This window comes from Oncorhynchus mykiss, chromosome 26 (genome assembly GCF_013265735.2).
Source record: "Oncorhynchus mykiss isolate Arlee chromosome 26, USDA_OmykA_1.1, whole genome shotgun sequence".
In the NCBI taxonomy this organism is placed as follows: domain Eukaryota; kingdom Metazoa; phylum Chordata; class Actinopteri; order Salmoniformes; family Salmonidae; genus Oncorhynchus; species Oncorhynchus mykiss.
The window spans coordinates 14010953-14034724 of NC_048590.1; the positions used below are offsets into that span (position 1 = coordinate 14010953).

The 23772-nt window shown below is 42.3% G+C and overlaps 1 protein-coding gene across 1 annotated transcript in view; it reads left to right on the forward strand.

Moving 5' to 3' along the window:
• LOC110506270 (protein kinase C-binding protein NELL1) overlaps positions 1 to 23772 on the forward strand; it is a 407912-nt gene that overhangs the window by 135733 nt on the left and 248407 nt on the right. Inside the window, exon 5 of the mRNA XM_021585706.2 lies at positions 20021 to 20117. Within this exon, the coding sequence (XP_021441381.2) occupies positions 20021 to 20117 (97 nt within the window). The remainder of the gene's footprint in view (positions 1 to 20020; positions 20118 to 23772) is intronic.

The following is a 23772-nucleotide window of genomic DNA, read 5'->3' on the forward strand; positions in this document are numbered from 1 at the left end:
TCTAAACTTTCAGCTCATACAAGGAGAAGACTGATCAGAGATTCAGCCAAGAGGCCCATGATCACTCTGGATGAACTGCAGAGATCTACAGCTGAGGTGGGAGACTCTGTCCATAGGACAACAATCAGTCGTATATTGCACAAATCTGGCCTTTATGGAAGAGTGGCAAGAAGAAAGCAATTTCTTAAAGATATCCATAAAAAACTTTTGTTTAAAGTTTGCCACAAGCCACCTGGGAGACACACCAAACATGTGGAAGAAGGTGCTCTGGTCAGATGAAACCAAAATTGAACTTTTTGGCAACAATGCAAAACGTTATGTTTGGCGTAAAAGCAACACAGCTCAACACAGCTCAACTTAAGGGGGCTGAATAATTTTGCACGCCCAATTTTTCAGTTTTTGATTTGTTAAAAAAGTTTGAAATATCCAATAAATGTCGTTCCACTTCATGATTTTGTCCCACTTGTTGTTGATTCTTCACAAAAAAATACAGTTTTATATATTTATGTTTGAAGCCTGAAATGTGGCAAAAGGTCGCAAAGTTCAAGGGGGCCGAATACTTTCGCAAGGCACTGTATATACAGAAAGAAAAAAAACGATGCATATCTAACTCCCTTCATCTGCATTAACCTGAGTACACAGGGTAGTGTTTCAATGAGCTACTTAAGTTCAACCAGTGGAGAATGTGAGACACTTTATTGAAAGAAGTTCATTATCCAGATGTTATAAATACATAATACATGCATTGTAATTATGATAATTGTAATATTATATTATAAATACAAGTTCAATCTGCACTTCAATGCACATATGGTGTGCATTATAAAACAAGGAAGAAAGAGGAGGTGGGGAGAGAGGTGTAGAAATGAACAGAAAGGGAAAGAGGTAAGAACAAAGGCAGACAGCATATGATTAATGAATTACAGTGCTACCCTAATATTCTCTCAGTTCATCACAATATTAGTGTCTCTAGCGGTGTCTCCTAACCAGCCTTGGGCCCCCAGTTGGCCCGAAGGTTATCTTAAGAGCGGGTGAGGTGGCGATGACAGGGCTGGCTTCCTCTCTTAATTCAAAACATACCTGAAGACGAGAGACAGATGAATAGAGAGGGCATGATTAAGCCTTGTTTTTTATTCTAACACGGTCAGTCATCATAATCATCAGGAGGTGAAATGCAAAACTGGCCTTGGATCATTAACTCTGGAACTACTACATCTCTATCTGTATTTCAATGTAAAGCACCTCTTTAATAATACTTCCTGTTGACCTGACCTCTCACCTATGATCATGCTGAGCCCTCTGTGTCAGCCATTTCTGATGCGGTAGGGGTTCACCGACAAAGCTGATATAACCTAGAGGATTTAGGGAGAAGCGGGAGAGGGATGAAGTGAAGGAGAAAGACTGTTATTGTGTGTGTGCTCTCAACTGGTGTCCACATTAAGTGGCCAAAGAGTACTTTATGCTGAGAAACAGACACATGAGGACAAACAATAGAAGATACTGTCATTATTAGACACAAATACCACTTGAAGCTTGATGATGACTTGATCATTTGAATCAGCTGTGTAGTGCTAAGGCAAAAACAAAAATGTGCACAGGTGTTTGGAGCATTCCGATATGCCACTGTTGGAGAGGTGTCAGGTTAGCCTCTGTACTTAAAGGGTGATTATTCCAACTCTCTGTGAAATGCTGCAGATATTTGATTTTTATTTTTATTTCACCTTTATTTAATTATTTTTGTTCTGTATCTATGTATAGCCAGTCATTCGTTCTAAATGTTCTATTGTCATACTGGCTGGCAGCGTTCTTATCCCTTGCTTGGTAGCTAGCCAACTTCGGCTAATTTACAGTCACATCAAACAGTGCAGCCAGAATAACAACACAGCAGTTGCATTTGTTTAAGCTGTTTTCTAGTGACATTTATTTGGATACATCCATAAAAATAGCTTAATGATGCCCAATTTCACCTGGCATAGAAAATGTGCTCTCTCGTCAGAACACTGTTGTCCAGAGGAGCTAGCCAACAACACAGCTAACAGAAGCTGGAAAGACGGCAAACTCTCTGCATTTCGTTTAACCTGTTTTTTATTAATATTTCTTTGTATATATCCATAAAAATGATGCTGATTCATGATTTCGACTGGCTGAGAAAAGCTGCATGCCTGTCTCTGTCTTCAAGACTCCCAACCCGTTCATTACTACGGGACAGCGGAGATCGAAATTGAATATTGAAATATGGTTGCAAATATCAGAGACAGACAGCAAGGTTTACACTCCCCTGTTGAAAATGTAAGGTTAGTCTAAAAGAAATGTGAGATAATGTCTAAAGGCTTTTTATAGTGGAGATCATGTTTATAATTGCCTGGCTTGGCTGATGAGACAGTGGACTGCATAGTCAGATGGAACAGAGTAAATAGGCATTTTAACATCATAAATTTAGCCCGTGGTAACTTGTGGAATAGACACCGGCTGGAATGCGGTTTTAACTCATCAGCATTCAGGATTAGACCCACCCATGTCATAATGTGGGTGTCAAGTAAAGTTTTACCATTAGGATTATTATTGAATTGGTTTGCATAAGGAAACAGTACTAGGTTCTAATCAGCCTATAATTGTGACTGTCCCAGCTTGTGACCACTCTGCAGAGCTGCCTCCGGAACAAGATTCATGACAAAACATTTTTTACCTGCTTGTGGTGGACACAATCCGTCTGCATTTAATGACAGAAAGAGATAAAGACAGAGCACAGGGCTTTTACTTCCACATTTATAGCATACAAATACATAGGTGACAAAAAGAGTGACAATAAACAATTATTTTTCACTGGATGAGGGGCAGGTAGCAGGGGATATCCCGTAGGTGTGCATCCCAAATGATACTCTCTTCCCTATTTAGTCCACTACTTTCGATACAACTATTCCCTACATACTGTACATTCACAACCACAGTGATTGGGCTCATAGGACTCCTAAACATGAAGCAGCAATTAGCAGCATCGCACTACTGCTGCGACACGCACGCACATGAGCGTGCACACACAAATTAAGAGGTTTTCACTGTGCATTACAGGTGAAAGAGTTCCTAAACCTAATTGTAATTTTATACTGTTTATAGATCTGGTCATTCTTACTCCTGGATATGAAACAAAAAGAACTAGCTCAGACTGACAAGCCATATCTGTTGAAGATCTTTTATGGTATACACATTCAAAACGTATCATTTTGCTGACAGGTCACTGTCAAAATGGAATGGACTTCCAAGTCTTCCCTACAAATCATTATTTGGCCATGTATCCCTGGGGGTCTGTTTTAAAGGTGAAAACTGATGGACTGCTCCTTTAAGCCCAGAAGAGACCGGCTTCTGTCAGGGACCTCACAGCTCTAGTTAACAACCTCCAGGTGACTGGTAAGGAGACGTGGAGTTGAATGGCTCTGGACATTTGGCTTGATAATGCCAAACTCAGTTTGTCTCCAGTCAGCAGACAAACCAGTAATCCAGCACAGAGCCAGGGTACAGATATCAATAGAGTGTGGTAGGAAGCTGTGGGGTGAGACTGGCTGTCATGCTTGAGGGGAGCTGCTCTGCTCCACATTTCTACTCTCCTATTTCCCCTGGAGGGAGAGAAGGGAGCAGACATGTACACACTCTCTCCTCTCAACTATTACATTAGATCAGTGTTATTCACCCTTATTGGATCAGTGTTCCTGCCCAAAACAGCCTCACACTCGTGTGTGTTTTTTTCAAGTTTCAAGTTTATACGGGATACACGTGGTATACACCGTCCAACGAAATGCTTTCGTTCAGGTTCTTTCTCAACAATGCAACAACAATAAGAAATAAGAAAAGATAAGAATACAAACATAAAATGTGATATGTCTGTGTTGGTCTGTGCATGAGTGAGTGAATATGTGCCAAGGTTCGGAGAATCAGGGCAGGTGGTCAGTCCAGTTCAAGTGTTCAGCAGTCTGATGGCTTGTAGATAGAAACAGTCTCTGAGCCTGTTGGTATCAGACCTCATACTCTTATACCGTCTGCCCGACAGTAAGGGAGTGAACATGAACAGCTCGTGGCTGGGGTGTGTAGGTTCCTTAATGATACTGTGGGCCATCTTTAGGCACTGTTTTGAGTAGATGTCCTGGATGGGTGGGAGCGCAGTTCCACTGATGTATTGGGCCATCTTCAACACCCGCTGGAGGGCCTTGCAGTCGTGGAGAGAGCAATTCCCGTACCTGTTCGTGATGCTGCAGGTCAGGATGCTCTCGATGGTGTAGTGGTAGTATTTGCAGAGGACCAGGGGTGGCATGCCAAATTTGTGGTTGCAATGATTGAATAACACGCAACATGAGTACTGTGGTCAGCATGTAAGACTGATGAACAATTAATCAAGTGGCCACCCAGACTATTTACATTGACAATCTGAGCTTTATGGAATTTTGAAAATAGACACGTGAACAACTGAGGTAAAAGACTCTTTGGTCTGATAAGAAATGTCTGGAGAAAACCAGGCACCGCTCTTCATCCATCTAACACCATCCCTACTGCGAAGCAAGGTGGTGGCAGAATCATGCAATGGGGATGCTTTTCAGCAGCAGGAACTGGGAGACTGGTAAGGATAGAGGGAACATTGAATGGAGTCAAACACATGCAAGTCCTTGAGAACCTACGTCAGAGTACAAACTACCTTAGAACGGGGATGAAGATTTACGTTCCCACAGGACAATGGCCCCAAGTAGACAGCAAAAGCAACACTGGAATGGCTTCAGAACTAGAATGTGAAAGTCCTTGAGTGGCCCAGACAAAGTCCAGACTTGAATCCCATTGAAAATCTGAGAAAAGACTTGAAGATTGCTGTTCATCGCCGCTCCCCATCTAACTTAACAGTGCTTGAGAAAATCTACAAGGAAGGGTACCAGACGTGAAAAACTGACACAGACATACCCAAGATGAGTCAAAGCTGTAATCGTCGCCAAAGGTGCTTTTACAAACTATTGGCTTGGGTATGAGTGCGTATTTAATTTTCAATTAATTTGCAAATTTCATCGAGATATGTTGAGCTTCCTTGTAGGTCTATCTGGCGGAGGAACTGTGAAAGCCAGCTGTATAGCCTATTTCTGTTTATGGGTCTTTTATTAAAGAATTTGAAACAATGTTGTTTCTGTTTGATCCTTTTCATTATGTCATGCCTTCTTTATATAATCTAAAAAAAAAGCAGTTCATATGGGCAGAATATTATCTATAGATTATAGCATACTGCATTTTGATCAGTTATGAAAATAAAATATTTAATGCAGAGAAAATGTATCTGGTAAGGCTGACATTTCAATTAAAAAAGATTGTCACATGACTATAGAAATGGAAACATTGTGATTTTAAAGACACACAATAACAATAGTTCATGATTAAAGGATTAGGCTATACTGGGCTCTCTGTCATGATTATTATTCACAACATTCCAATTCAATAAAGTCAAAATGATCAGTGTTGGTATTGACATTAGTGAGGATGCTTTCTGAGTGGTGAGAGACACATGGATAGGCCTACTAACTAAAAACTTAAATGATTATGAAATATGGACCACATAAATCCAATGTTTCAATAAAATGTCTGCCTTTTCCCCTACAATTTAACAAACTAAAAATTATATTTTAATATAGGACAACAGAATACCATATTTTGAGTTGACTGTATAGGCTATTATACTAAAGATCTATCCGAGGTTCATCTTTAAGTCAAGGGCATTATCTAAAACTATGTTGATGCTCACCTCATGTCTTTATAATATGAAGGAGAATGTAGTCCATTTTGTTTTGAAACCAGTATGTGTCAATAAAAAACTATATGCATGAGAGATTCACAAGACTTAACATTGGAACATTGGAATGTTGTAAAATGCTTCCCTGCCGGGTTTGGACACTCACATTCAAATAATTTCCCCCTCTCATCGCTCCCATTGTTCCCATTTTCAATAAAGAAATATGCATGAGACATTCACAAGACTATAACATTGGAACGTTGTAAATTGCTGCCCAACCCTGGCAGGAGAGGACACTTAGGTGAAGCCATTGAATAATATTAATTACAAGGAAATTAAGCTTATTTGCTTTTGAACATGTTTAAAACATTCTATAGGCTAGCTTTTTTACCCTGTATAGTTTTCACTATCCTTTTCGTAACAAATGACACATTCCAGAAAAATGTTGCTATCACAACAGCTGTTCACTTTACGGTCATTCTAAAAATTATTTTCTGAATCAGCTGACGATATTTAAAACGGGGTTCAAATACAATGTCAATTTTTTTATATTATTATATACTGCCATGAAATGTGTTTGGTATCACACAATTTTGAACTAGCAAAATGTTATTAGAATATATGAAAATATTACATTCCCATGAATCCCAAAAGGCAGTATTAGGTTATGCACACAAACTGAAGAAGACAATTTTAGTATTTATTAACTTAAGATTCTCACCAAGACAGGCAGTCAGTCCAGACAGATAAACAGTACAGTAGGCTGTACATTACACAAGAAGAGTATAGGCTATTTTAAGAGATTTAATGAATGCAAATTCATGCCGCTAAATGAACAATAACTAGGCCAAATGTATTACCTTTGAAACTATCCTCTTTGAACTGCCATATCTGAATAAATGTCATCGATGCACTTATTCATGAAACCAATGACTGATGTGGTGTACTCCTCAATGCCATTGGAGGAACAACGGAACATATTACAGTCTGTGATAGCAAAACAGTCCTGTTACTTAGCATCTGCTTCATCTGACCACTTTTTTTATTGATCTAGTCATTGGTGCTTCCTGTTTTAATTTTTGTTTGTAAGCAGGAATCAGGAGAATAGAATTATGGTCAGATTTGCCAAATGGAGGGCGAGGGAGAGCTATGTATGCGTCTTTGTATGTGGAGTATAGGTGGTCCAGAGTTCTTTTTCCTCTGGTTGCACATTTAACATGCTGATAGACTGTGGTGGTATGTAAACAGCTACAAAGAATGAAGATGAAAACTCTCCTGAGTAGGTAGTGTGGTCTACAGCTTATCATGAGATACTCTACCTATAGTCAACGTTTGGTGTTAATGGATCAAACAAAAAAATATTTTTTAAACAACAATACATAATAGAGGTTGTTTTTAGCATTCAGCCCTGATAAACAAATGTAAATAGTCCTAAACTACAATATTCTGCCCATGTGAACAACATTGATTTTAGGTCATAACTGAATATATGATTTTCTTCCATATTTATTTTTTATTTTATTTTACCTTTATTTTACTAGGCAAGTCAGTTAAGAACAAATTCTTATTTTCAATGACGGCCTAGGAACAGTGGGTTAACTGCCTGTTCAGGGGCAGAACGACAGATTTGTACCTTGTCAGCTCAGGGGTTTGAACTTGCAACCTTCCAGTTACTAGTCCAACGCTCTAACCACTAGGCTACCCTGCCGCCCCCGAACAAATGTATATTTTTTTATAGCTATACATTATTAATCAAAAGCAGTAAACATACACATTTAATGACAGACTTATGAACACAATCACATAGTTAGCAATATTTTACATACACAACATAGTTTCACATTCTTAAATAACAGACTCATTAACACAATCACACAATAGGATACAGCTGGCATCACAGTTTCCCCCACGCTTCACTGGGAAACTCCATGTATTGTAGCCACATGCAGATGAAAGAGTAGCGGAGAAAGGAGTTTGCTTCTGCTGCAGTGTTTGAGGTAAAATATTATGCTTTGTGGTGGTGCTTCAAGGGGTATGAATACTCTCTGTAGGCAATGTAGGTGTTCCTCGTCTGCAGATGTTACGTCTCTGTGAATTGCGATGGAAATGGCATCTTCTGTGGATGTGTACTTACAGGTAGGCTTGGGCGGTCTACCATGTACTGTATGTGTAGCAACATGTGTAGCAACATTTGAAATTGTGTTTTTTTACACTGGATAAACATAGAGACTGGTATATCATAGAACGTAGAACATGGGATATTGAGGAACAATGGGAAAGTAATTCTGCTTTGAAAGTTGATAAACTTGTAAACTCACTTTTTGATGAAATGGCCCTTGAATGTTTTGGTACTACTACTGGAGAGCTCTTCTTTGTCTACACCCATACAGGATTGTTTACATCCTCTTAAGCTTTAGCCACACCCATCTCTTTAAGGGTTGATCCGAGCATCCCGTACTAGCAACAGCAGTTAAGCATCCAAGCTAACTTGCTAGCTATTTCCAGACACAATTGAGAGAAGAGCTCACTGAACATTACTCGCCCTAGCAGAGCTGGTTAGGCTGGTATGTTTTCCAGAGTGTTGATGACTGTAACTGTGCTGTCAGATTGTCGGTTCCTAAATTCAGAGCGAACATTGGGCGCTTTGGTGGATGAGTAGGGTTGATCCCAACATTCTGACCTCACAATGGCAGTCAAGCATCCAAGGTAAGTTGTTAACATTGACTAGCTTGCAAGTTACTTCCAGACACAAATGAGAGAACACCCCACTCTGAGCATTTTACTCACCTTAGCAGATTTACTTTAATTACGCTTTTTTACTTGTTTACTGACATCGGCCATATTCAACGCATGTTGAGCATTCGTAAATTAATCAGTTATTCTGCGCTCTGGCACAACCAGACAAGAGTGCTCTGAAATCAGAGTAGATGGCCAGACTGAATTTACGAACGCACCTGAAATGGTTATTGCATTGTGGAGTCTTTTGTTAAGACATCTAGCTAGCTAGCTAGCTAGGTAAACAATGAACCATCATCCCAACTCATGACATTAATACCCTTCATGAATCTGCAGGTAGCTATCCAACTAGTTTCAATGTCACCTAGTTAACATTAGGCTGTAACTAGCCAAGCAAATGGCTCTGAGATATGAATAATAAGATCATACATGTGACTTTAGTTAGCGAGCCAGCCAGCTAGCTTTAGACAGCTAATAGTACACTTTAACTTGAAATGAAACCACTTTGTCAAAATAAAAGTGTAATATCTGAAAAAGTAGCTAACTAGACTATCTTACCTGTTGTATACATCATGGATGGACGTGTGTCCTGTTGGATGTGATGGTGTCCTTTAGTTTGAAGATTAAATCTGGAGACAGGTGTTTTTTCCACCTCTTTTTTCCACCTTTTTTCCACCTTAGCTATCGTACCCAAATCCCACTGATTTCAAAACTTGGTCCTCCAGAAAGTGGAGAGCAACACTTATGCAGTTTTACTACGTGATGCATATAAAAATTCAGACTTAGATAGGATTACCTAGACATACTGACCAGCTCAAATAAACAGAAGCGTGCTCCATGGCAGACCAATCCAAACTCATTTGTCGGCATTTCCAGCCCATCTCATCGTGGCTAGCGGGAAGTTTGCATCTTTTTCTGTGGCTAAATCAACCAGGCCCGTGATTAAATAATTGTATTCATATGTACAGATGGCATACTAGTTAGTTGTTAAGGAACATGCAAATTCACATGTTCCAGAAGGCATTTGTGCAAAACAATGCATTTTAATAAAATAAAAATGAGTTTATGTTCAAACGGCTTTCCTGTGAAATGGTGACATAAGTTTCCTGAAACGGGTCACATACAATACCGATCAAATGTTTTGGAACACCGCCTCATTCAGGGGTTTTTATTTATTTTTTACAATTTTCTTTATTTAAGAATAATAGTGAAAACATAAACTATGAAATAACATTTATGGAATCCTGTAGTAACGAAGAAAGGGTTTGAGATTCTTCAAATAGCCACCCGTTGCCTTGATGTCAGCTTTGCAAACTTTGTATTTTGCAAATACAAACAAGCATTTGTATTTCTCACTGTAAAGCATGGAGAGGAAGTGTAATGGTGTGCGGGTGCTTTACTGGAGAAACAAGAAGGATAGGGATGGAGTAATGCATCAGATGAGTTTAATTGTTTTGTTACTTATATAACATTATGAGCAGACTATAAAAGGTTTGCAATGCGCTGGTTAGCATTTAGTTGGTAATCTATATGTTATTTTAAATGAACACAATAGCGGCCTTTGTGTTCAGTGCCAGTATTACCGAATATACCGGTATGGCACAAGGTCTGTATAAAGGTATGACAATCTGGATACCGCCCAAGCCTACTTACATACCCTTTTCCAACAATGCAGAGTTAAGAGTTAGCAGTCTTGTTTAGCAGTCTTATGGCTTGGGTGTAGACGTTGATCAGGGTCCTGTTGGTTCCAGATTAGGTGTACTGGTACTACAGTATATGGCTTGGGTGGCTTTGAAACATTTTTGTGCCTTCCTCTGACACTGCCTGGTGTAGAGGTCCTGGCAGGCAGGGAGCTCATCCCCAGTGATGTATTGGGCCATACTCACCACCCTATGTAGCGTCTTGTTGTTAGGTGCTTTGCAGTTACAGTACCAAGCGGTGATGCAGCCAGTCAAGATGCTCTCAGTGGTGCAGCTGTATAACTTTTTGAAGAGCTGAGGGCCCTTGCCAAAATAATGTCAGACTCCTGAGAGAGAAGAGATGCTGACGTGCCCCTTTCACAACTGTGTGTGTGGACCATATTAACTCCTTAGTGATGTGGACACCGAGGAACTTGGAAATCTCGACCCATTCCACTACAGTCCCATCGATGTGGATGGGTGCGTCCTTGGCCATCAGTTTCCTGTAATCCACAATCAGTTTATTTGTCTTGCTGATGTTGAGGGAGAGGTTGTTCACCTGGCCAGATGTGACCTCCTCCCTATAGGCTGTCTCATTGTCGTGTCATCTGCAAACTTAATGACGGTGCTGGAGTTGTGCATGGATGGATTTTAAAGAACTGATTCGGTCTCTGCTTGTCACCACCAAACGCTCCGTAATATATTGCCCTGTGCGATCCCTACATTTAATTTTAGCCTTCCAAAATTGAACATGAGACTATTGCAGCTCTGTTGGTTTAACATTTATTGACAATTTTGATACCTTCTGGAAACAAAGCTTGTTTTATAATTTGGGTTGCTGGATCATTTCACAGCATTATAAGGCTGCGTTGAGACTTATCAATGACCCAAGCCCAGCTCAGTTAATCCCTACCATTACTTATTACCTAACTTATGTCCCTCAAACTGCCCTGAATGCCTCTGCTGATAATACAGGTATTGTGTGCAGTAATCATGTGAATATAAACCAAAGTTATACTGTTAGCACTGAGGCGGTGTGCCTTAGTAGGGAAGTCCACTGTGTGCAGCTCACCCTGCACTAGTATTAATAACACAAGCATGTCTACTTCTGCTAAGCTTCCCAGTAAAGCAATGAAAACAATCAAGCATCCGAGAAAAGTGCTTACAATAGCCCACTTTAACATATGTAGCTTAAGAAACAAGGTTCATCAAAGTAACAGATGACATTCTTATTCTGAAACTCACTTAGATAATACCTTTGATGATACAGTAGTAGCAATTCATGGTTATAACATGTATGTTTATATATAGAAGCACATTCCTGTTAAGCTTACAGAGGATCTCATGTTAAATACTGTTAAATACTGTTGTAGTAATATGTGACCGACCACCTCGATTCAGACTCATGTAGCAACATTTCAAAGTGTTGCTGTTTATATTCAGTACCACGTTCCTGTAAATATTAGAGAGGATCTCATGTCAAATACTGTTGAAGTAATATGGCTACAGGTTCACTTCCTTCACCTAAAGCCCATTCTTGTGGGAAGCCCCCTTTTGTAGTTCAAATAGCTGAGCAATCAGCCCGTTACCAACCCTCAGGAAACCTTTGGAAAAAAATGTGTTTGACCAGATACATGCTATTTTACAGTAAACAAAACTGACAACATACTTTCAGCACGCTTATAGGGAAGGATATTCAACAAGCATGCACTTACACAAATTACTGATGTTTGGCTGAGAGAAATTGATGATAAAACAATTGTACTAGCGGTTTTGTTAGACTTCGGTCGGGCTTTTGACATTATTGATCATCGTCTGCTGATGGAAATGGTATGTGTTATGTCTTTACACCCCCTGCTACAGAGTTGCCTGTCTAACAGAACACAGGGGTGTTTTTTAATTGAAGCCTCTCTTTGTGCGTTGAGCCAACAGGAATAAACATCTCTCCGGGAAGAAGAAGGGGTATGTTTCATGATTAACGACTCAAGGTGTATTTGTAACAACATACAGGAACTCAAGTCCTTTGGTTCACCTGACCTAGAATTCCTCGCAATCAAATGTCGACCATATTATCTCCCAAGGGAATCCTCCTCGGTTATTGTCACAGCCATTTATATACACCCTCAAGCCGATACCATGACAGTCCTTAAGGAACTTCACTGGACTTTTTGCAAACTGGAAAACATATATCCTAAAGCTGCATTTACTGTAGCTGGGGATTTTAACAAAGAAAATTTGAGACCAAGGCTGCCTAAATTCTATCAGCATATTGACTGTAGCACTCGTAAAGGAAAAAACTGGATCACTGCCACTCTACCTTCCATGACGCATACAAGGCCCTCCCCCGCCCTCCTTTTTTGTCAAATCTGACCACGACACCATTTTGCTCCTCCATTCCTATAGGTAGACACTCAAACAGGATGTACCCATGCTAAAGACTATTCAATGCTGGTCTGACCAATTGGAATCCATGCTTCAAGATTGTTTTGATCACACGGACTGGGACAGAGAATAATATCGACGAAAACACTGATTCCGGCGACGACAGAGATGGCCGCCTCGCTTCGCGTTCCTAGGAAACTATGCAGAAGTTAGTTTTTTTACGTGTTATTTCTTACATTGGTACCCCAGGTAATCTTAGGTTTCATTACATACAGTCGGGATGAACTGCTGAATATAAGAGCAACATCAACTCACCATCATTACGACCAGGAATATGACTTTCCTGAAGCGGATCCTGTGTTGTGCCTTCCACCCAGGACCCCAAAAAACGACGTCGTAAAAGAGGGAAGCTAAGCAGTCTTCTGGTCAGGCTCCAGAGACGGGCACATCGCGCACCACTCCCTAGCATACTAATCGCCAATGTCCAGTCTCTTGACAACAAGGTTGATGAAATCCGAGCAAGGGTAGCATTCCAGAGGGACATCAGAGACTGTAACGTTCTTTGGTTCACGGAAACATGGCTCACTCGAGAGAAACTAACGGAATCGGTGCAGCCAGCTGATTTCACACCACATCTTTCTGGTAAGAAGAGGGGCGGGGGTATGCCTTATGATTGACGAGACGTGGTGTGATCACAACAACATACAGGAACTCAAGTCCTTCTGTTCACCTGATTTAGAATTCCTCACAATCAAATATTGACCGCATTATCTACCAAGGGAATTGTCTTCGATTATAATCACAGAAGTATATATCCCCCCCCCAAGCAGACACATCGATGGCCCTGAACAAACTTTATTTGACTCTTTGCAAACTGAAAACCACATATCCTGAGGCTGCATTCATTGTAGCTGGGGATTTTAACAAGGCTAATCTGAAAACAAGACTCCCTAAATTTTATCAGCACATCGTTCGCGCAACCAGGGCTGGTAAAACCTTGAATCATTGCTATTCTAACTTCTGCGATGCATATAAGGCCCTTCCCTGCTCTCCTTTCGGAAAAGCTGACAACGACTCCATTTTGTTGCTCCCTAACTACAGACAGAAACTAAAACAAGAAGCTCCCGCGCTCAAGTCTGTTCAACGCTGGTCCGACCAATCTGATTCCATGCTTCAAGACTGCTTCGGTCACGTGGACTGGGATATGTTTCGCATTGCGTCAAACAACAACATTGACGAATACGCTGATTCGGTGAGCGAGTTCATTAGAAAGTGCATTGATGATGTCGTTCCCATAGCAACGATTAAAACATTCCCAAACCAGAAACCGTGGATTGATGGCAGCATTCGCGTGAAACTGAAAGCACAAACCACTGCTCCGCAAGGCAATCAAACAAGCTAAGCGTCAGTATAGAGACAAAGTAGAGTCACAATTCAACGGCTCAGACACAAGAGGTATGTGGCAAGGTCTACAGTCAATCACGGATTACAAAAAGAAAACCAGCCCCGTCTCGGACCAGGATGTCTTGCTCCCAGGCAGAGTAAATCACTTTTTTTGCCCGCTTTGAGGACAATACAGTGCCACTGACACGGCCCCTCAACCAAAACCTGCGGACTCTCCTTCACAGCAGCCGACGTGAGTAAAACATTTAAACGTGTTAACCCTCGCAAGGCTGCAGGCCCAGACGGCATCCCCAGCCACCACCTCAGAGCATGCGCAGACCAGCTGGCTGGTGTGTTTACGGACATATTATCAATCCTCATCCCAGTCTGCTGTTCCCACATGCTTCAAGAGGGCCACCATTGTCCCTGTTCCCAAGAAAGCTAAGGTAACTGAGCTAAACGACTACCACCCCGTAGCACTCACTTCCGTCATCGTGAAGTGCTTTGAGAGACTAGTCAAGGACCATATCACCTCCAACCTACCTGACACCCTAGAACCACTCCAATTTGCTTACCGCCCAAATAGGTCCACAGACAATGCAATCTCAACCACACTGCATACTGCCCTAACCCATCTGGACAAGAGGAATACCTATGTGAGAATGCTGTTCATCGACTACAGCTCAGCATTTAACACAATAGTACCCTCCAAACTCGTCATCAAGCTCGAGACCCTGGATCTCGACCTCGCCCTGTGAGATTAGGTACTGGACTTCCTGACGGGCCGCCCCCAGGTGGTGAGGGTAGGTAACAACATCACCACCCCGCTGATCCTCAACACTGGGGCCCCACAAGGGTGCGTTCTGAGCCCTCTCCTGTACTCCCTGTTCACCCACGAATTTGTGGCCATGCACGCCTCCAACTCAATCATCAAGTTTGCGGACGACACTACAGTGGTAAGCTTGATTACCAACAATGACGAGATGGCCTACAGGGAGGAGGTGAGGGCCCTCGGAGTGTGGTGTCAGGAAAATAACCTCACACAACGTCAACAAAACAAAGGAGATGATTGTGGACTTCAGCAAACAGCAGAAGGAGCACCCCCCTATCCACATCGATGGGACAGTAGTGGAGAGGGTAGTTAGTTGTAAGTTCCTCGGCATACACATCACAGACAAACTGAATTGGTCCACCCACACAGAGAGCGTCGTGAAGAAGGCGCAGCAGTGCCTCTTCAACCTCAGGATCCTGAAGAAAATCGGCTTGTCACCAAAAGCACTCACAAATTTCTACAGATGCACAATCGAGAGCATCCTGTCGGGCTGTATCACCGCCTGGTACGGCAACTGCTCCGCCCACAACCGTAGGGCTCTCCAGAGGGTAGTGAGGTCTGCACAACGCATCACCAGGGGCAAACTACCTGCCCTCCAGGACACCTACACCACCCGATGTCACAGGAAGGCCATAAAGATCATCAAGGACAACATCCACCCGAGCCACTGCCTGTTCACCCCGCTATCATCCAGAAGGCAAGGTCAGTACAGGTGCATCAAAGCAGGGACCAAGAGACTGAAAAACAGCATCTCTCATGGCCATCAGACTGTTAAACAGCCACCACTAACATTGAGTGGCTGCTGCCAACACACTGACTCAACCCCAGCCACTTTAATGATGGAAATTGATGTAAAAATATATCACTAGCCACTTTAAACAATGCTACTTAATATAATGTTTACATACCCTACAATACTCATCTCATATGTATATACTGTACTCGATACCATCTACTGCATCTTGCCTATGCCGTTCTGTACCATCACTCATTCATATATCTTCATGAACATATTCTTTATCCGTTTACACTTGTGTGTATAAGGCAGTAGTTTTGGAATTGTTAGGTTAGATTACTCGTTGGTTATTACTGCATTGTCGGAACTAGAAGCACAAGCATTTCCCTACACTCGCATTAACATCTGCTAACCATGTGTATGAGACAAATAAATTTGATTTTTGATTTTATTTTATTTGGAGTTTATAAGGAAGTGTATTGGAGATGTTGTACCTACTGTGACTATTAAAACCTACCCTAACCAGAAACTGTGAAAATGGCGGCATTCGCACAAAACTGAAAGCGCAAACCACCACATTTAACAATGGAAAAGTGACTGGGTATATGGCCAAATGCAAACAGTGTAGTTATTCCCTCCTCAAGGCAATAAAACAATCTAAACGTCAGTGTAGCGAAAAAGTGGAGTCACAATTCAACAGACACAAGATGTATATGGCAGGGTCTAAGAGACAATCACAAACTACAACAGGAAAACCAGCCACGTCACGGACACCGACGTCTTGCTTCCAGACAAACTGAACATCTTCTTTGCACGCTTTGAGGATAATACAGTGCTACCGAAGCGGCCCGCTACCAAGGACTGTGAGCTCTCCTTCTCCGTGGCCGACATGAATAAGACATTTAAACGTGTTAACCCTCGCAGGGCTGCTGGCCCAGACGGCATCCCTAGCTGCGTCCTCAGAGCATGCGCAAACCAGCTGGCTTGTGTGTTGATGGACATATTCAATCTCTCCCTATTGCTTTCCCCACATGCTTCAAGATGGCCACCATTGTTCAGCTACCCAAGTAGCACTCACTTCTGTCATCATGAAGTGCTTTGATAGACTAGTCAAGGATCATATCACCTTCACCTTACCTGTCACCCTAGACCCACTTCACTAGGCCATCACATTGCACACTGCCCTATCCCATCTGGACAAGAGGAATACCTGTGTAAGAACGCTGTTCATTGACTATAGCTTAGCAATCAACACTATAGTACCCTCCAAGCTCATCATAAGCTTGAGGCCCTGAGTCTCAACCCTGCCCTGTGCAATTGGGTTCTGGGCTTCCTGATGGGCCCCCCAGGTGGTGAGGGTAGAAAACAACATCTCCACTTCACTAATCCTCGACACTGGGGCCCCACAAGGGAGCGTGCTCAGCCCTCTCCTGTACTCCCTGTTCACCCATGACTGCATGGCCATGAACGCCTCCAACTCAATCATCAAGTTTGCAGATGACACAACAGTAGTAGGCTTGATTTCCAACAACAATGAGACAGCTTACAGAGAGGACGTGAGGGCACTCGGAGTGTGGTGTCGGGTAAACACTCAACATCAGTAAAACAAAGGAGATGATCGTGGACTTCAGGAAACAGTAGAAGGAGCACCCCCCTATCCACATCGACGAGACAGCAGTGGAGAAGTTGGAAGGTTTTAAGTTCTTTGGCCTACAAATCATGGACAAACTGAAATGGTCCACCCTCAGGAGGCTGAAGAAACGTGGCTTGTCACCTAAAACCTTCACAAACTTTTCCAAATGCACAATTGAGAGCATCCTGTCGGGCTGTATCACCGCCTGGTACGGCAACTGCACCGCCCACAACTGCAAGGCTCTCCAGAGGGTGGTGCGGTTTGCACAATGCATCTCCGGGGGCAAACTACCTGCCCTCCATGACACCTACAGCACCCTATGTCACTGGAAGGCAAAAAAGATCATCAAGGACAACAACCACCTGAGGCACTGCCTGTTCACCCCGCTACCATCCAGAAGGAGAGGTCAGTACAGGTGCATCAAAGCTGGGACAGAGAGATTGAAAAACAGCTTTTATCTGAAGGCCATCAGACTGTTAAACAGCCATCACTAACACATTGAGGCTGCTGTCTACATACAGACTTGAAATCATTGGCCACTTCAAAAAAATTGATCACTTGTCCCATTAATAATGCCACTTTAATAATGTTTACATATCTTGCCTTACTCAATTCATATGTACGTATATACTGTATTTCATACCATCTATTGCATCTTGCCTATGCCTCTCTGTCATTGCTCATCCATATATGTATATCTAAATGTTATTATTCCATTCCTTTACTTAGATTTGTGTGTATTGGGTAGGTGTGGAATTGTTAGATTACATGTTAGATATTGCTGCACTGTCGGATCTAGAAGCACAAGCATTTCGCTACAATTGCAATAACATCTGCTAACCACGCCTGTTTTGTTCATCTGATTTGTCTTATCATAAAAAAAATATATTTCTGCACCTGCCTTCTGACTCACTGTGTATACTTCATAGAATACTGCCTCAGTAATTATGGAATTTTCAGAAGAAAAAGTCTCTGACTGTTGGTGAACAGGGATACCTACTCCGCCAACACCACGATCAGCTGGTTCAACTGTGTGCCACTACAGAAGACGTCCTCCGCCTCCTCCACCGTCTCGATGCGTCTTTCAGCCATTTCAGCAGTCCCAAAAGCCTACCCAGCAGTCTGCCCAGGGAGGCGATGCCCGATTGTTCCTCCCGAACAACTATGATGGGACCCCATCGAAATGCCGTCGCTTCCTACTCCAGTGCTCCCTCTATTTTGCCCATCAGACGTGAATCCCCACCACCGAGAAGTCCAAGGTTGCCACAGCCATTTCCATGCTGATCAGAAAAGTGTTAGAGATGGGTTCCTATGAGAGGTTCATGACTCTGTTCAGGGGTATCGGCTTCAGCGGTGTCCGGTGAGTCCCAACCCGAGTTCCACTAGGGCAGAGGAGCGGCCCCGTGATCTTATGTCTCCCAGGGTAGGTGTTAGTATTCCATCATCATTGTTTTCCACCAAACCCTTTCTGGTTTCCAGTTCACTGGCTGGCTGGCCCACAGGGATTTTCATCAACCAGGCCCTGGCCTCCACCCTGAACATAACTTTGTACCCACTCTCCTTTTTACCGTCCAAGCCCTGGATAATCGACCATTGGGATCCGGCATAATCATGCACATCACAGCACCACTCACCTTCAACCGTGGGACCCACGCACCAGGAAAGCCTTCCCTTCCTCATCAACACCACACCCGTACAAAAAGTCATCCTTGGCCTCCCTTGGCTCCAACGTCATAACCACATCAAGTCCTGGTCAAGGATGAAAATCACTGCCTGGGCACCAGGATGCCGAAAGACCTGCTTTCCCATACCCTGTGGTTCCACATCTATTGAGAGTCCGGTAGAGCCCTCCAACCCATCATGTTGTCCTTCTGTATCATTGGCCCCGTGTTTTGGGACATAGATGTGTACATCCGGCAGGCTCCACTTCTGCTACCTGCCCTCCTGAACGCATCTACATCCCCAAGGGGGTAAGAGATTGGCTGTTGACCTGGGCACACACGTCCCTCACCGCTGGACACCAAGGTATCCCCCGCACAATTCAATCAATCTCCGATAAGTACTAGGGTTCCACCTTGGCGCAGGATGTCACCCGCTATGCCAACACCTGTTCAATATGTGCCCAAACCAAATCTCCCCGAAATGTTCTAGCAGGGAAACGTCACTTATCTCCCTCCATTTGATAGTTTCACCACTATTACGGTTGTTGTGGACAGATTCTCTAAATCTTGCCATTTTATCCCTCTCTCTGGTCATCGCTCTCCAGGTTGCTGAGCCACTGTTGCGTACAGGTCGCATGAACAGGAGCTCGAGATGTTTTCAACTACGATACACCAGGATTTGTTGATGAGGAAACATACCCCTCCCCCTATTCTGACCAGAGACCTCCTTTCTTCCATACCGAAAATGTAAAAGCTGTCTGGTTGAATAGCAGAGTTGAGTGTTTTGTCCGTAAGCCATGTCTCTGTAAGAAAAACACCCAGTAAAATACACTTTCTGATCTCAGAGCAAGGCTTCAATCGCCTTGATAGACCTCTGCGATTGAAGCCTTTCTCTCAGTTCTCAAAGTTTATTTTCCAGTGATTGGACATTAGCCATCAGGACACAAGGAAGAGGATGCCGTATAGCCCGTCTTTTCAGCCTAGTTTGGAGTCCCCCTTTCCTTCCTCTTCTTCATCGTTGGCGTAATTATTGCAAACATTCTGAGCAAACAAAGTCATTATTAACGCAAAAATATCCATAAAAAAGCAGTCGAGCAAGAACCTGCAAGACACATTCCCTCCTCAGCGTTGAAGTGTGTGTTTGTGTGTGTGTGTGTGTGTGTGTGTGTGTGTGTGTGAGATTTCAGAATCTGACATTCTATCTGTTGATTGTTTGTTGCTGGCAGGATTTACGAGCGAGTGATAGATCCACCTCAGATGGATCTGACCCTGGGCAGTGGAGTGTGGCTGGGTCAGCATAGCCACAAGCACGGCTTCTTCAAGGTAAAACAAACCTTTCACCACCATATACACAATCACTGTAACCATATAAAAAGCATGCATTGCTTCTTCAAGGTAACACAGTCTTCACTATCTTGTCATTCTATGGACGGCAGTACCATGCTTTCTCTCTGAAAATGTGATTTTACTAGACTTACCCAGAATTAATAACAAATAGTACTTGCTCACTAGCCAAATGTGTCCTTTGTAGCATGGTCATCTAGTGATTATCAGGTAAAACTACTCTACCGTTACTACACATCTATGCTCGTAAAACATCCCTGTCAATGTTAAAGTGTTTGTACACAATAGAGTACCACACTATGAGTCATAATACCCATAAAGCCTAGAGGTCAAACAGAGAAATCATCTCATAAGGGATTTTAGAAACAATGATTTTGGGGCTGTGTTGTGTGTAGGCTTACCCTGGCATGAAACTTTGATATCTGTGTAAGTCTAACTAGCACAAGGTACACTTTTATCAATATATTCACACGTATGTACTCCCCCAAAATGAACTGATAATTAGCTTCTAATGTGGCTACCATAAACAACTACAAATGCCATGATGATCTGGATGAGCCAAATCGAGGCAAAGGTAAGAATCTCTAGATTAACTTTCGAATGTTAGCTAAATGTAGTAAAGAATAAAAGAGCAATATTTATTTAAATGGACAATTATGTGAACTGTCTTGTGCAGATTTTTAATTGACACAATACCTGTTAGCAAAGGTATCAGCTAGAGATGACATGCAGGAGCTTGTGAGGATTTGTAGTTTTGCATGATGTCTACTTTGATGCTAATTAGCATTTTCGAATTTGAGAGTAGAAATAGTTGAATATATTGATAAAAATCACTTTGTCCAAGAGAGATTTACATGGTTATCAAAACTTCACACCAAGGTAAGTTTACATGAAACGCAGCCCTTAATGGAAAGATTAAAGGTGGAAAAACGGCCGCTAAGTTTGACCACTAAGTTTTATGGGATATCATGACACCTCCACTGTTGGGCTCTATTTATCACCATCAGTAACAACACCATGATATGGTAACATAGATTTATTACTGAGAGAGTGGTAGGGAGAAAGAAGAAGGGGAGTGGGGACAGAAAGAGAAAAATAGGGAGGCGTAGAGAGGTGGAGAGAGATCAACGGACCGATATTCCTACATCTTACACCCGCCCGCTGAGCAGTCGATGACCTCTTTTCTATCTTCATTTCATCTCATGTATTGATCAGCAATACAGGGTAGATCCTGAATAGATTATCCCATGCCTCCCAGGCCACCCACAGCCTCAGTGCCTGCATTCATTTGGGACACACCCGTGTCATCTTCTATTATCCACAGCATCTGTAATACCCATAACGTGTAGTATGCTCTCTCCACCTGTATGATAATTACTGGGCCCAGGCAAAGCATCAAGAACTCCTCTTCTCTTTCTCTAAGGAAGAAAAAATATGTGTTTAAAGACTGCTCTATATCATCTTGGAAAAATATATTCAGGCAGTTGAAGCGGCAGCTGTCTAGCTCCAGTCTAAGGTGCAGCAGCGTTTAAGTTAGAGTTGATGGGAAGAAAGATCTGAGACAGATGGCCTAGAAAACTAGAATCATTCTAGGTGTGACTGTGGATGAGGGAGGAGGGGATTTGTTTTGCTGTGTTCAGGATTGTTTTGGTGCTTTGCACACTCTTGGCTTTCTCTCAACCAGCTTCATGAGGTAGTCACCTGGAATCACTGTATTAACAAGTGTGCATTGTTAAAAGTTAATTTGTGGAATTTCTTTCCTTTTAAATGCATTTGAGCCAGTTGTGTTATGACATGGTAGGGGGGTATACAGAAGAAATGCTCTATTTCCATTTTATGACAAGAATAGCTCAAAGAGAAATGACAGTAGATCATTACTTTAAGGCATGAAGATCAGTCAATCAGGAACATTTCTAGAATTTTGAAAGTTTCTTCAAGTGCAGTTGCAAAAACCATCAAGCGCTATGATGAAACTACCTCTCATGATGACCACCACAGGAATGAAAGACCCAGACTTACCTCTGTTACAGAGGTTAAGTTCATTAGAGTTACCAGCCTCAGAAATTGCATCCCAAATAAATGCTTCAGAGTTTAAGTAACAGACACATCTCAACATCAACTGTTTAGAGGAGACTGTGTGAATCAGGCCCTCATGGTCAAACTGCTGAAAAGAAACCACTACTAAAGGACACCAATAAGAAAAGAGTTGCTTGGGCCAAGAAAAATGAGCAATGGACAAAAGACCCGTGGAATTCTGTCCTTTGGTCTGATGATTACAAATTTGAAATGTGTGGTTCCAACCGCTTTGTGAGGCGCAGAGTCGGTAAATGGATGATCTCTGTGTGATTCCCACCGTGAAGCATGGAGTAGGAGGTGTGATGGTGTGGGAGTGCTTTGCTGGTGACACTTCAGTGATTTATTTAGAATTCAAGGCAAACTTAACCAGCATGGCTACCACAGCATTCTGCAGCGATACGCCATCCCATCTCTTTTGCCCTTAACGGGACTATAATTTGTCTTTCAATAGGACCCAACACACCTCCAGGCTGTGTAAGGGCTATTTGACCAAGAAGGCGAGTGATGGATTGCTGCATCAGATGACCTGGCCTCCACAATCACCTGACCTCAACCTAATTGAGATGGTTTGGGATGAGTTGGACCGCAGAGTGAAGGAAAAGCAGCCAACAAGTGCTATATGTGGGAACTCCTTCAAGACTGTTGGAAAAGCATTCCTCATGAAGCTGGTTGAGAGAATGCCAAGAGTGTGCAAAGCTGTCTTCAAGGCAAAGGGTGGCTAGAATCAAATCTAACCCTAACCCTTTTTTGGTTACTACATGATTCCATATGTGTTATTTCATAGTTTTGATGTCTTCACTATTATTCTACAATGTAGAAAATAGTAAAACATAAAGAAAAACCCTTGAATGAGTGGGTGTGTCCAAACTTTTGACTGGTACTGTATTTATATATTACAACAACTTATTCACAGCTTATGCTGTATCTTTTTTTAAAGCATAAAGGCCAAATTATGCAGTCTTAATCCATTACCCACGTTGTCTCTAAAATCAAATAGTTGGATTTACTTTAAAAAAGTAAGAACAAAGTCTACATTTTGCAATGTCTACATTTTGCAGTGTACAAAACAGATTTAGGTTAAAAAAAACTTGTCAGCATTTGCAGTATAGAGAGGGTTACAATAATGTTATCTTGGAGTAGTTCTCTATATGATCAGATACTGTATCTAAACCATAGCCATAAGGCAGTTCCGGAAAATGCCAGATTGGCTGATTTTTAGCCCATTGGGACTGTCTAAATTGTGGTTTGACCACAGAATTATCATTATTTGACTGATAATGGGGGCCTCAAGAAATAGAAAATGTGCCAATGTGTTAAGAAGTGCCCAGAACGATGTCTAGTCCCTGTCCATCCCTGAATTTAATGCTTATTAAAAACAGTCCAAATGTTTATCTGGGAGATGAAGCGAGGCTGTTATTGTTGTGGTTGTTAAGGGTAACTGAAGCCTCAGGTAGCCTGGGGAGCTGTGACACTTCTCCAGTTGTTCTTCTGCCCCCTTCTGTAGTTGTTTTCCTCTGCCATTCTCTCCATTCTCTCCTCTCCTGTGCTGCCATTCTCT